Source organism: Gekko japonicus, unplaced genomic scaffold (genome assembly GCF_001447785.1).
Source record: "Gekko japonicus isolate JY-2015 unplaced genomic scaffold, Gekko_japonicus_V1.1 scaffold116, whole genome shotgun sequence".
NCBI lineage: Eukaryota > Metazoa > Chordata > Lepidosauria > Squamata > Gekkonidae > Gekko > Gekko japonicus.
In genome coordinates, this window is record NW_015164669.1 from 1,377,390 (window position 1) to 1,389,340 (window position 11,951).

At 46.4% G+C, this 11,951-nt stretch overlaps 1 protein-coding gene across 1 annotated transcript in view; it reads left to right on the plus strand.

The window, feature by feature from the left end:
- The window catches only part of NCKAP5 (NCK associated protein 5), a 647,654-nt gene extending 636,946 nt beyond the window's left edge, over window positions 1-10,708 (plus strand). The window contains exons 19-20 of the mRNA XM_015409153.1: window positions 9,676-9,863; window positions 10,697-10,708. Of these exons, the coding sequence (XP_015264639.1) occupies window positions 9,676-9,863; window positions 10,697-10,708 (200 nt within the window). The remainder of the gene's footprint in view (window positions 1-9,675; window positions 9,864-10,696) is intronic.
- Window positions 10,709-11,951: the final 1,243 nt, after the last annotated feature.

Consider the following 11,951-nt stretch of genomic DNA (forward strand, 5'->3'; position numbering starts at 1 on the left):
GTCGGGTTAGAACAGATAAAAGGAAGTACTTCTTCACCCAAAGAGTGATTAACACATGGAATTCACTGCCACAGGAGGTGGTGGCAGCTACAAGCATGGACAGCTTCAAGAGGGAATTAGATAAGCACAAGAGGCGGGACCCACGATACTCACGGGGGGGGAGGTATTCCCCGCGACTCCTGGGTGGCTCGCCTGCTCAAGCAGCAAAGGCTCCGCACAGAGGAGGACATGGCAGCGGCTGCAGGGGAGCCCAGCAGGCGGTCCGTTGGGGTCACCAGGATTTCCCCCTACCCACCCCACGACAGCAGCAATGGCTGCAGCTAGCCACCAGCTCTCCAAGGTTTCCCCCCCCCAGCCACGAGCCGCAAAGGCGGCGAGCCCTGTGCGGCTCTTCTCCCTCCCTCGCTGCTGCTGCTGCTGCCGCCAGCAGGAACAACGGCAATGGCCCCCCAGCAATGGTCGCAGCTCCCAGCCGCCGCCTGCCAAGTCTTCTCTTCCCGTGCTGCCACCGCCACCAGCAGCCACAGTTCCTGTTGGTAAGTGCTTTCTCTGTGCATGCGCAGGGAAGGTTCTTTTACTTTTGGGGGGATTTAAATATCCCCCATATATTTTTTCAACTTTTTAGAATTTTGTACACATCTGGGGATTGCCTCAAATGTGCAGGAAAATCTCCCTGCCCCCCGATGTGCAGATTTAGATATCCGCACACTGGGGGCATGTTGGGAATTAGATATATAGATATGGAGCAGAAGTCCATCAGTGGGTATTAGCCACAATGTATAGATAGGAACTCTCAGTCTGGGGCAAATGATGCACTGTATTCTTGGTGCTTGGGGGGGGGGGGGCAACAGTGGGAGGGCTTCTAGTGTCCTGGCCCCACTGCTGGACCTCCTGATGGCACCTGGTATTTTTGGCCACTGTGTGCCAGAGTGTTGGACTAGATGGGCAATTGGCCTGATCCAACATTGGCTTTTCTTATGTTCTTATGAACAGCAAAACTTATTTGCAGAAGGCCAGATCCTGATATTCTCATACATAGTATGCATCTGCTCATTTGTTGTGGTAACAGAATAGTTCCTATTTAATTCTCCCCACCTCCTCAAACAGATCTGTTCATCTGGGCAAACAGCATTTGTTGTTGATATATGCATTCCTTTCTCCAAGATGCAGTTGTATTTCTCACAGAGCACCCTGTTTGCTGTGTGTTTGGTTTAGAAAATGCATACTGTGTACATGGAGTTTAGGAATGGAGCTGTGGTTCAGTGGCAGATTGTCTGCTTTATATGCAGAAGGTCTGAGGTTCAGTCCTGGCTTTTCCAGTTCAAAAGGATCAGGTAGGTGATGTGAAAGATCTTTTGCTGAATCCCTGGAGAACCACTGCTAATCAGGATAGACAGTACTGACCTTGATAGTCTGATGCAATATAAGGCAGCTTCATAAGAACATAAGAGAAGCCAATGTTGGATCAGGCCAATGGTCCATCTAGTCCAACACTCTGTCACACAGTGGCCAAAAATACCAGGTGTCCATAATAGCTACAGATGTTCATAATAGCTACAAATAATAATACTTAGCACTTACAGAGAGCTTTCCAGGCGTATGTCACATACATTACCTTTGTGTAATCCTTACAAAAAGTGGCAAGGTGGGTCTGCATTATTACATGTTACAGCTGGGGTAGGGGGTGTTGAAGCTTGACCAGTGGCTTTCTTAAGGACCCTTAATGAGTTTATTGTAGAGCCAATATTTGAACCACTGACTTCGTAGTTTGTAGCTGATTCTTTTAGTTGGTTACACATCATCATCTCTCAAACCAGTGCAGATCTTGTTTTCTTTTTTTTTTACCTAAGAGGTCAAATATTTTCATTATTCCACAAATTCTCATATCCATGTATGTGTGCATCAAATCAGAGATGTTTTGAAGGAGATGCAAGCACAAGCTAAGGATGAGCGATATTTCTTATTCCATTTCATTATTATTCTTTACCCCCATGTTCTAGTCTGCCTGTCTCCAGGTTTTACCTGAAGAATTTCTAAAATGCATACTGGAACTGATATATGTGCAGAGGGCTACCATTCACAATCTTTTCTCTGTTTTTTGCTCTCCATACAGGTTTTATCATACAGGAATTGATTGAAGCACTGTGCAAAAAGGATTGCTTTTTGTGCTGTGGTTTAACCAATGCTCATGGGGCGCTTCTGAATTGGTAACCTGTAATGAGAAAAGAAAGAAAAGAAGCAGTGTGAACTGAAAATGGCACCAAAGTTGAGCATGTACAATAGTGGGAGCACAGTCCAGGATTTTTTTTTTTAAATCAGACAGGTGATGAACAGCTAGCTCCTCTATGCTGGCCTGCAAACAAAATTGTATAATTCAGAACCCCAAAATCTGGGAGGATATTTGTAGGCATCTCTCGTGCAAGTTATGTTTTCATCTTCTGGCAATAGTCCTGCTAGCTCTCAGTCAAAGATAATAGTTCTTTGCAGCAGGTTCCCTTTAAGGACCAGAGCTACTGGTGCCAGGGCTCACTTAGCCTCCTGGCAGCCCCTCGCTTCTATTCCATCAGCTAGAGCGGAAGAAGGAAATTAAGCTGCTGTGCTGTTCTATTCCCTTTCTCTCTCAGCATTCTCTCTCTCTAGCCCAGCAGCTTGTCTCTGCAATTAACAGCCAAGGAAAATAAGCCAAGGCAGAGAGGAAATGGAAGGAGAATGGCCTAGTGGCCTCACTTTCCTTTTCCAGCTGCTGAAGTTGACATGGCAAGCCACTGAGAGGATGAGAGAGCAGTGATGGCCACAGTTTTCTTCTTCTAGGGAACATGAGGCAAAGATGGAGGGCCAGAGATGAGTTTTTGGGCCCCAAGTGCCTGGAGTTGCTGACAAGACTGATAGTGCAACACGTGTATGGATGCTTCAGTCTATACGGTGGCTCATTTAAAGGCTTCTGTGTTGCATCAGATTATAGTGCCCGACTGACCCAAGTCTACAGCATCATTTTAAGTAATTAACAAGATAGCTCACATTTTATGAGTGAAACAGTGCATGATAAAGCAGGAGGAGAAACATACTCACCATTAACAATACACAGTCCTCAACAGAGTTGCACCCTAGTCATGGGCTCAGAAGCATGCAACTGTATTTAGGACTGTATTTTATGTCTGATTGAGTTTTATGTGGCCTACTTCTAAATAAAGCATAGTTAGAGTTAATCTGCAAATGTGCTTAACTTTTACCATTGGCAAAAACAGAATTTAAAAATTAAGCCTATTAATTACTATAAAAATGTAACTTGCACAGTTAGGAAAACTCAGATAAATAATTGCAATTTTAAAAAACGCAAATTTTATCACCTGTTATCAATGGATTTCGAAGTACTAAACGTGACTGATTTATTTTCAACAAATGAGGATTTTTGTAGCGAACTAACAAGTAAGAAAGGCATTGTGAAATTCAAGATGGCCATGGAAAAAGCATAGCCCCAACAATCTATCTCCCTCTTACATAAGAATATAAGGTTAGCAAGATGACAAGCTCAAAATGTAATTAGCAGAAATGAAAGAGTATTTTAAACTAGAAGCTAGACATGTGCTCAAGGTATGTAGGGCAGATGAGCTACTGTGATTAAGATGAACATTTAAGCTAAACTAATTTTCAAAACTCTATATTAAAGTAAAATTAGCAATTTCATTTCAATCAGGGAAATTACCTACTGCTAAAAATGGGAATGCTTATCTCATATAATTTCTTTTTTAAAAGCACAAAGCACTAGCCTGAATTCTAACCCAGAATCTTCTTCGTGGTCTCTGTTCATCACACCCTTGGGAATACTCTGCGCCTGCGCTGACCTTCTCGGTACCGATAGCTAGCAAAAGGGATTTTCGCGCCTCTCCCAGGTCACGCGCCGGCTCCACTGCGCATGACCAAGGAGGGGCACGCAGATCCCGCCAGTTCTCTTCTGACCGCCGCGCTGGTAGGACGCCTTCTGCTTCGGTCTGTTAAGTACAAACTTTTGCTAAACCTGCGTTTAGTTACTTTCTTTTTCTTTATTTTTGTAGTTAGCATTTTTCTCCGGGTGTTGTTTTGTGTTTTTCTCGTTTCCCCTCCGCTGGCCTATGGCCCCGCGGTGGGGTTGTTTCAAACGGTGCAAGACTTGCGGCCTTAAAATATCCCCCACCGACGGGCACTCACTTTGCCTCGTCTGTCTAGGGGAGTCGCACTGTGTGTCCAAGTGCGGACATTGCCGGAAGTTTTCGAACCAGACGAGAAAAAACAGGGCAGCTCGTCTGCATTTGGCTTTGATGGAGAAGGCACTATCCCCTCAGTCCTCCTCTCCATTGGACACGTCCGGACACGCCTCAATGTCGACCCTGGCTGAGGACACTTGTCCTCCCGTTCCGGGAACATCGACGTCGACGGTCGCAATCGATGCTTCGGCACCGAAACGTTCGACGCCGATAAAAGACCACCCCGTACCTTCCAAGATCCGGAAGCAGGGGATATCTGATGCCGTACCTTCCAAGATCCGGAAGCAGGGCAAAGACTCACAGCAGTCGAAGAAACCTAAAACGGACAAGTCAAAAGTCCATAAGGTTTCAACTAGTCAAGCCCGAGATCTCACGCAAGAACCTCACCACCCGATCGGTTCAGATCTCGACATCGACCTTACTCAGCAGACAGTTCAGTCGCAATCTGATATGTCGAGTCGTCAATCCTCTCATGCTTCTCCGGAACGTGGAGTCGATGATCGACACCGACCGGCGTCCCCTCCCTTAGCCTGGGATGAGAGACAATGGCACTACTTATATGGGAACCGATACCCATACCCCTGGGCATTCCCTCCACCGCCCCCACCAGACTGGGATCGTCAATCGGTGTCATCCCGCATTTCGCACTGTCGGGATCGATCCTCGATATCGAAACAGTCGATACCGACACTTCCACCGGGTCCGATTGCGCCCCCGGTCAACACACCGGCACCGTCACAACCGGAATTACCCGGGTCATCGGAACCATCCAATGTATCCTCCGATTCAGACGACTCCTCTGAACATGTAGAGGACGTAAATATACAGCTCACCCCACAAGATGTGGAAGCAGACTTGCCTATCTCTCCATCGGAGGATGTTAAGTCATATGGAGACTTTGTGCAACGTATGGCGTTAGACCTATCTATGACTCCCACTCTCGTTGCCAGTTTTGTGGATGACAATGTTTTTGACATTATGCATTCCAACACTTCGCCTTCTGTGGCTCTGCCGATGACAAAAGTCCTCTTACAAACTACCAAAGACTTTTGGACTCACCCAGCCTCCATTAATGTATCCAATAAACGTTTGGATCACATGTACAAAATCCAGGAATCAGGGGCTGAGTTTCTGTACACACATCCTAAACCCAATTCTCTGGTCGTCTCATCGTCCACGAAAGGGAAATCGAGTCACTCCACGCCTTCAGATAAGGAAGGGAAGAAATTAGATTCGGTTGGTAGAAAATTCTACACTGTCGGCGCAATGGGCGTTAAAACGGCTAATTATGCAGCCTGCATGGGCCGCTATCAGTTCAATTTATGGAAACGTTTGAATGATTTCCTTCCGCACGTGCCTAAAGAATGTCAGCCACAGATTAAAAGGATTCAGAATGAAGGGATGGTACTGGCTAGGCATCAAATTAGTGCTGCCAAACATTCCCTGGAATCAGCGAGCAAGACTCTGGCAACTTCCGTAGCACTACGCAGACATGCCTGGCTCCGCTCTTCTTCATTGCCATATGATACCAGATCATCGGTGGAAGACCTTCCCTTTGAAGGTTCTGGATTGTTTAGCTCCACCACTGATACGGTATTACAAGAAATGGACAAGAGTATCAAGACGTCCAAGAGTTTGGGAATATCTCCCCCACCTAAGTACTCTAAAACTAAGCAGTGGCCTAGACAACCTTGGCCTACTAGACAACCGTACAGTAAATCACCTACGGATCAATGGCAAAGACCTCCCTCTTCTCAGTCAAGGTCTTTCCCCCCTAAGAACAAAGGACAATCGTCTGGTGCCTATAAGTCGAAGTTTCCTAAAAATCCCAAGCAGGGGCTTTGACTTCAACCGTCTCGCTCATACTCGCCTCGCTCCTTTTCTTCACGCATGGCTGGACATTTCTACAGACAAATGGGTTCATTCTATAATAAGAGATGGCTATCTCATAGAGTTTTCTCAGGTCCCCAAATTTTCCCATTTCATTGGAACCCCGACGTCACCCGTCCTGCTTCAAGAAGTACAATCCCTGACACTGAAAAACGCCATAGAGACAGTCCCGATGGCGGATCGTTGCCAGGGGATTTATTCCAGATATTTCACGGTCCCCAAGAAGGACGGAGGACTTCGTCCAATTATGGATCTAAGATTTCTCAATCGATTCATCATTTACAAAAAGTTTCGTATGACCACTTTGCAAAGCATCTTACCACTCCTGTCTCCAGGGACCTGGATGGTCACTTTAGATCTCAAAGACGCTTATTTTCACGTCTCCATCCACCCTCGTCACAGAAAATTCCTCAGATTCACTGTCGGAGAGGACCATTATCAATTCAAAGCCCTCCCCTTCGGGCTTTCTACCGCCCCCAGGGTCTTTACGAAGGTAATGGTGGTGATCGTCGCCCACCTTCGTCTTCAGGGCATCCAGATTTTTCCATACATAGACGACTGGTTAATGGTGGCAGATTCGAAGGAATGTCTCCTTCAACACATCACCATTACTTTGTCGGTCCTCTCCTCCCTTGGAATTCTGGTGAATTTACAGAAATCCATGCTGCAACCTGCAACTCGCGTGCAGTTCATAGGAGCTGTCATAGACTCCCTAGCCACTCGGGCGTACCTTCCTCGCCAACGGGCAGATACCATTCGTCTGGAAATTCAACGTTTGTTCCAGTCCAACGTGACATCAGCGGTCCACATTCAGCGGATCTTGGGTCTCATGGCAGCCACCACTTCCGTGATCGAATATGCACGCCTTCGCATGCGCCCGTTGCAGCTGTGGTTTCTAAAGAAATTTCGCCCTTCCATCCATCCTCCGAGCCTTCAACTGGTAGTGCCTCCGCAGGTCCTCGTCTCCCTGCAGTGGTGGCTCGTGGACACCAATCTGTTGGCGGGTGCACCGTTCCAACCGATAGTTCCCGTAATGTCCATCACCACAGATGCCTCCCTGTGGGGTTGGGGTGCTCATACAGACGACACTTGTGTGGGTGCTCCATGGCAACCCCTTTGGAAGAGTCATCATATCAACTATCTGGAACTGCTGGCCGTAAAGTTTGCCCTAAGATCCCTACTCAGACAGGTTGTAGGGAAGGATGTGTTGATTTTTACGGACAACACAACTGCGATGGCTTATATCAATCGCCAGGGCGGGACCGTGTCCAGGTCCCTTTGCAGGCTAGCTATGGACATATGGGAAGAGTGCCTTCATTGGAACATCACTCTCCAAGCTGCCCATCTGCCAGGAACTTTGAACCAACAAGCGGATTTCCTGAGCAGAGGGGGAGCATCGGACCACGAATGGGAGTTGAACTCAAAGTATCTCCTTCCTCTTTTTCAACATCTGGGACATCCCCACATCGATGTTTTTGCAACTCGATTGAACAAGAAGTGTCCCAGGTTTTGCTCCAGAGCGGGGTTGGACCCTCTGTCAATGGGGGACGGTCTGTTGATGTCGTGGGCTCACGACTTTCTATACCTATTTCCTCCGATTCCGCTGCTCCACAGGGTGCTTGTGAAAATACAACAGGACAAGCCCCATTGTCTCCTGGTAGCCCCCTGGTGGCCTCGGCAGGTGTGGTTTCCGACACTGCTGCGGTTAGCCAAGGGATCCTTCGTACACTTCCCGCAGGAGTTGGATCTCCTCCAAGCTCAGGAAGGCCAGGTCCTTCACTACGATCCTCTGAGTCTCAAGTTGACTCTATGGGAAATACGCTTTCAGTGATGGATGACCGTATCAATGAGGTCCTGTTGAATTGTCGTAAACTGTCTACTAGGACGTCTTACGCAAAGAAGTGGGATTTATTCCTACAGTACTTGAGTTCTTCCAATTTACCTCCTCCGCCAGTGGATTTGAGGTCTATTTTTGCGTTTATTTTGTCCAGAATGGACTTGGGACTCAGTTTTTCTTCAGTTAAGGTGTATTTAGCTGCGGTGTCAGCTTTTCATCCATCTATTGATGGGTTTTCAGTTTTCTCGCATCCTCAGACGAAACAGTTTTGTAAAGGTCTTATTCGCCTGTACCCTCCCCGTCGTTCTCCGACTCCGGCCTGGGATTTGGCTTTAGTTTTGCGGTTTTTGATGGGAAAACCCTTCGAACCACTGGCCACTTGCTCTCTAAAGTTGTTATCGCTCAAGACTGCGTTTCTGGTGGCCATTACTTCTGCTCGTCGAGTCAGTGAGTTGTCTGCTTTAAGGTGTGATCCACCATACTTGATTTTTTCCCCTCATGGGGTGTCGTTGTCTTTGGACATCTCCTTCTTACCGAAAGTCGTTTCGGAGTTTCATCTACGTTCAGATATAGTTTTGCCGTCATTTTTCCCGTCTCCTGCCAATGAAGAGGAACGGAAATTGCACTCTCTGGATGTTAAGAGGGCGTTGCTGTTCTATTTGGGCAGGACCAAGTCTTTTCGTCAGTCTCCTGCCTTGTTTGTTGCTCACAGTATGCCCTCCCTGGGGAAGAAGATCTCTTCCCAGACGCTGTCCAGGTGGATTGTGGAAGTAATCAAGCTATGTTACGCTTTGGCTAAGAGACCTCTTCCAGGTCAACTTCGCGCCCACTCTACAAGGGCGGTGGCGGCTTCCACAGCTTTCCTGAGAGGGATGCCATTGGAGGACATCTGCAACGCTGCGACTTGGGCTACTCCGCTCACCTTCGTGAAGCATTATGCCCTTGATGTCCGGTCTACTCGTCGTGTGGCGTTGGGTCGGTCTATCTTGCAGACGGCGCAGGTGTAGGGCCTCGGCCCCTCCTCCAGGTAAGAGTTATTGCTTGCTATTCTCCCAAGGGTGTGATGCACAGAGACCACGAAGAAGATAGACAGGTTGCTTACCTGTAACTGGTGATCTTCGAGTGGTCATCTGTGCATTCACACCACCCGCCCTCCTTCCCCTCTGCTCTCGGCCCTTCATCTTGTTTCTTTGAAGGCTGTTGGGCGGCGGTCAGAAGGAACTGGCGGGATCTGCGTGCCCCTCCTTGGTCATGCGCAGTGGAGCCGGCGCGTGACCTGGGAGAGGCGCGAAAATCCCTTTTGCTAGCTATCGGTACCGAGAAGGTCAGCGCAGGCGCAGAGTATTCCCAAGGGTGTGAATGCACAGATGACCACTCGAAGATCACCAGTTACAGGTAAGCAACCTGTCTATCTCCTTGCTGTGTGAGTTTAACTGTGCAGTTCTGAGCAGAGTTGCACCCTTCTGAGTACATTGAAGTCAGTGCGCTTAGAAGGGTGTAAGTGCTTAGCATGGCACTTGTGTCATCATAACTTTCGTATTGTAGGAGGTTGTCTTTTTGTAGACATTACGGTCTCATCCCTTGATGTTACCCCATGCCTGGAATAATTTTTTCTCGTTACACAGCATGCTTAAACTGTGTACGGCTTTCTCTTGAATAAACGTACAACATGTGTGTGCTTTTCTTTTCTTTCAAATGTGTCCTTAGCTGAGCAAGAAGAAAATAGTGTGAGGAAGTCCTTTATGGGAAGGCCTATGTCAATCTTGGATTTATACCAGCACAGCCTCTGTGGCCATTACGGAGAGGATGGACCTGAACAATTAGCACATTACAGTTTTATTGAGCAGCTGAATGGAGCTTCCACTAAAGATGGCAAGAGCAAAAAGATCCATAGTGTGAGTTCTCTCTCTTTGGGGGTGGGGATGCTATTACCTCTTTTTTTACTTTAGGGATATGTCTTGCTTGCTTTATTTTTTCTGCACGCATCATAACTGTTTATTGATGTCCAGCTTGAAAATGTCACATGGACTGCAGGAAAGAACAAAGGAAACATAAGTAGCTATGTTTTGCCTCTGGGCAAGTGGTACATGAGCACTGACTTTTGCAGTCATGTTCGCCAAACATTAAAAAAGGGCTGTGTTAGCCAAATTGCTTTTGATAATTAATAAAGATGGGAAATTATTATTATTAATGTGCAACTGGCATCTAAGGGAGTGAAGTCTATGTATACAGAAGTCCCACCTTTTCCAGTAAACCAGAAATAAACGCAGAAGCCAAGTCTCAAAGAAATGGTTTCTTTACTGGGATGTTTTCAAGTATACAATAAAACACAATCACACACACAATTAGTCAATCCTAAGAAATATAGATAGAAAGGGATAGCGACATTCACATTAGCAGGAGAATCGTTGAGGGGTGATACGTACCTGTCCTCGGCAAGATGAAGCGATCCACAGAAAAATAAGGGAGACTATAAGGGAAAATGGGGTCATATCCTGAGCCAGCAGAATATGTGGAAAGACACTTGGTCAGCTACTCCAGAGTCAACAAGATAGGGCAAGGTTAGGTATAGAGGCAGAGAGAGAGAGAGCATGGCTGGTCCTGCGCTTTTATACACTATTGGGGCCTGGGGGTGTCAGTCCCAGGAAGTAGCTTACCAAAAATCAGTAACATGAGGGTGGTGGGGCTTAATGGTTGGGCAATATTGGTTTCTGTTTACTCTTAACAGTGGCATCTTTGAGAACAATAGCTGAGGCAGCCAGAGTCATTGTCATTGATGGTCCGTTGATGGCTCTAGGTGATGGGTTTAGCTGGTACCTGTCAGCCCTCTAATCCTCTCATTGCTGTGTGCAATGTTATGTGAAGGGGGGGTGGAGGAGGTGCCTGCATGTCAGAGAAGAAGCTAGCTCATGGAGTCTCTTGCTCAAGATCTCTGGTCTCATGGATTTCCCCCCCCCCCCCACTTTGGACGCCCGATTTCCGCCGCGGCTTCGGGTATTTATTCAGCTTGGTATATACCAAGCACACACCCCTAAACCAGCGTTGGACAGAACTTCATTGAAATAGTGAGAAGGGCTATGTTTGGGGAAGACAGCAAGCAATACTTTCTCCATTGGATTGTGGTAACTTTGTTTTCCACACCAGCATTTTTGTTATATAAATGTGAGATTGGGTACCTATAAGATTAGTGACTTCTAGGCGTTAATCTGTGCTCAGAAAGCACTGTTGCCTCTTGCTACACAGTGCAAGTTCAATAACACACACAGGATTTGCCTATTAGTATTAAACTTTTCAGAATGACAAATGAGAAGCAGTGACCGTGAAAAGGAGGTTGCCCCTGAAATCCTTATTTAAAGCACCATAAGCAAATTTATTCTCTGCTGCAATTTGTCCACTACAGAATTAAAATCCATTGTATCCTTTTAAAAATGGCCCCCACATAATACTGTTTAACGAAACAAAAAATCTAGAAAACTGTCAAGAGTAAATCTGTTGGCAAAAAGTCATGGTTTAGATCCATAAGGAGGTCTGTTTTAAACAAAAGAATGAAAAAGTGTGGCTAGAGTGCCACTATTAACTAGCATATGAAGGTTTAGGGAAAATCCAAGTGATAGACAGAATGAGTTTATCCTAGCTGTCGAAAGAGCAGTGTGCTGTGGCACTGGGTAGTTCAATTAAATTGGACTTTGAGTCACCGATAATATGGCCATTACTGAACAGGCACTCTAATAAGATGTTTTTACAGGACTCTTATGTCTGGATGGCCTTTTTTTTGCTTTGGGCAGGATTCCTGCACCTCTGAAAAGCAGATGTTGCTTGGACTGTCAATGCATATCTATGTCAAGGACTGCTGCCGCTGATGAAGTACTACCTGTCATGGGGCTATTAAAGACACATTAAAGATACAGATCCCTGCCACAGAAGAAAGATTATTGAATAATGTAATGTGGCAAAATATATTAGAATATAGAATGCAATATATA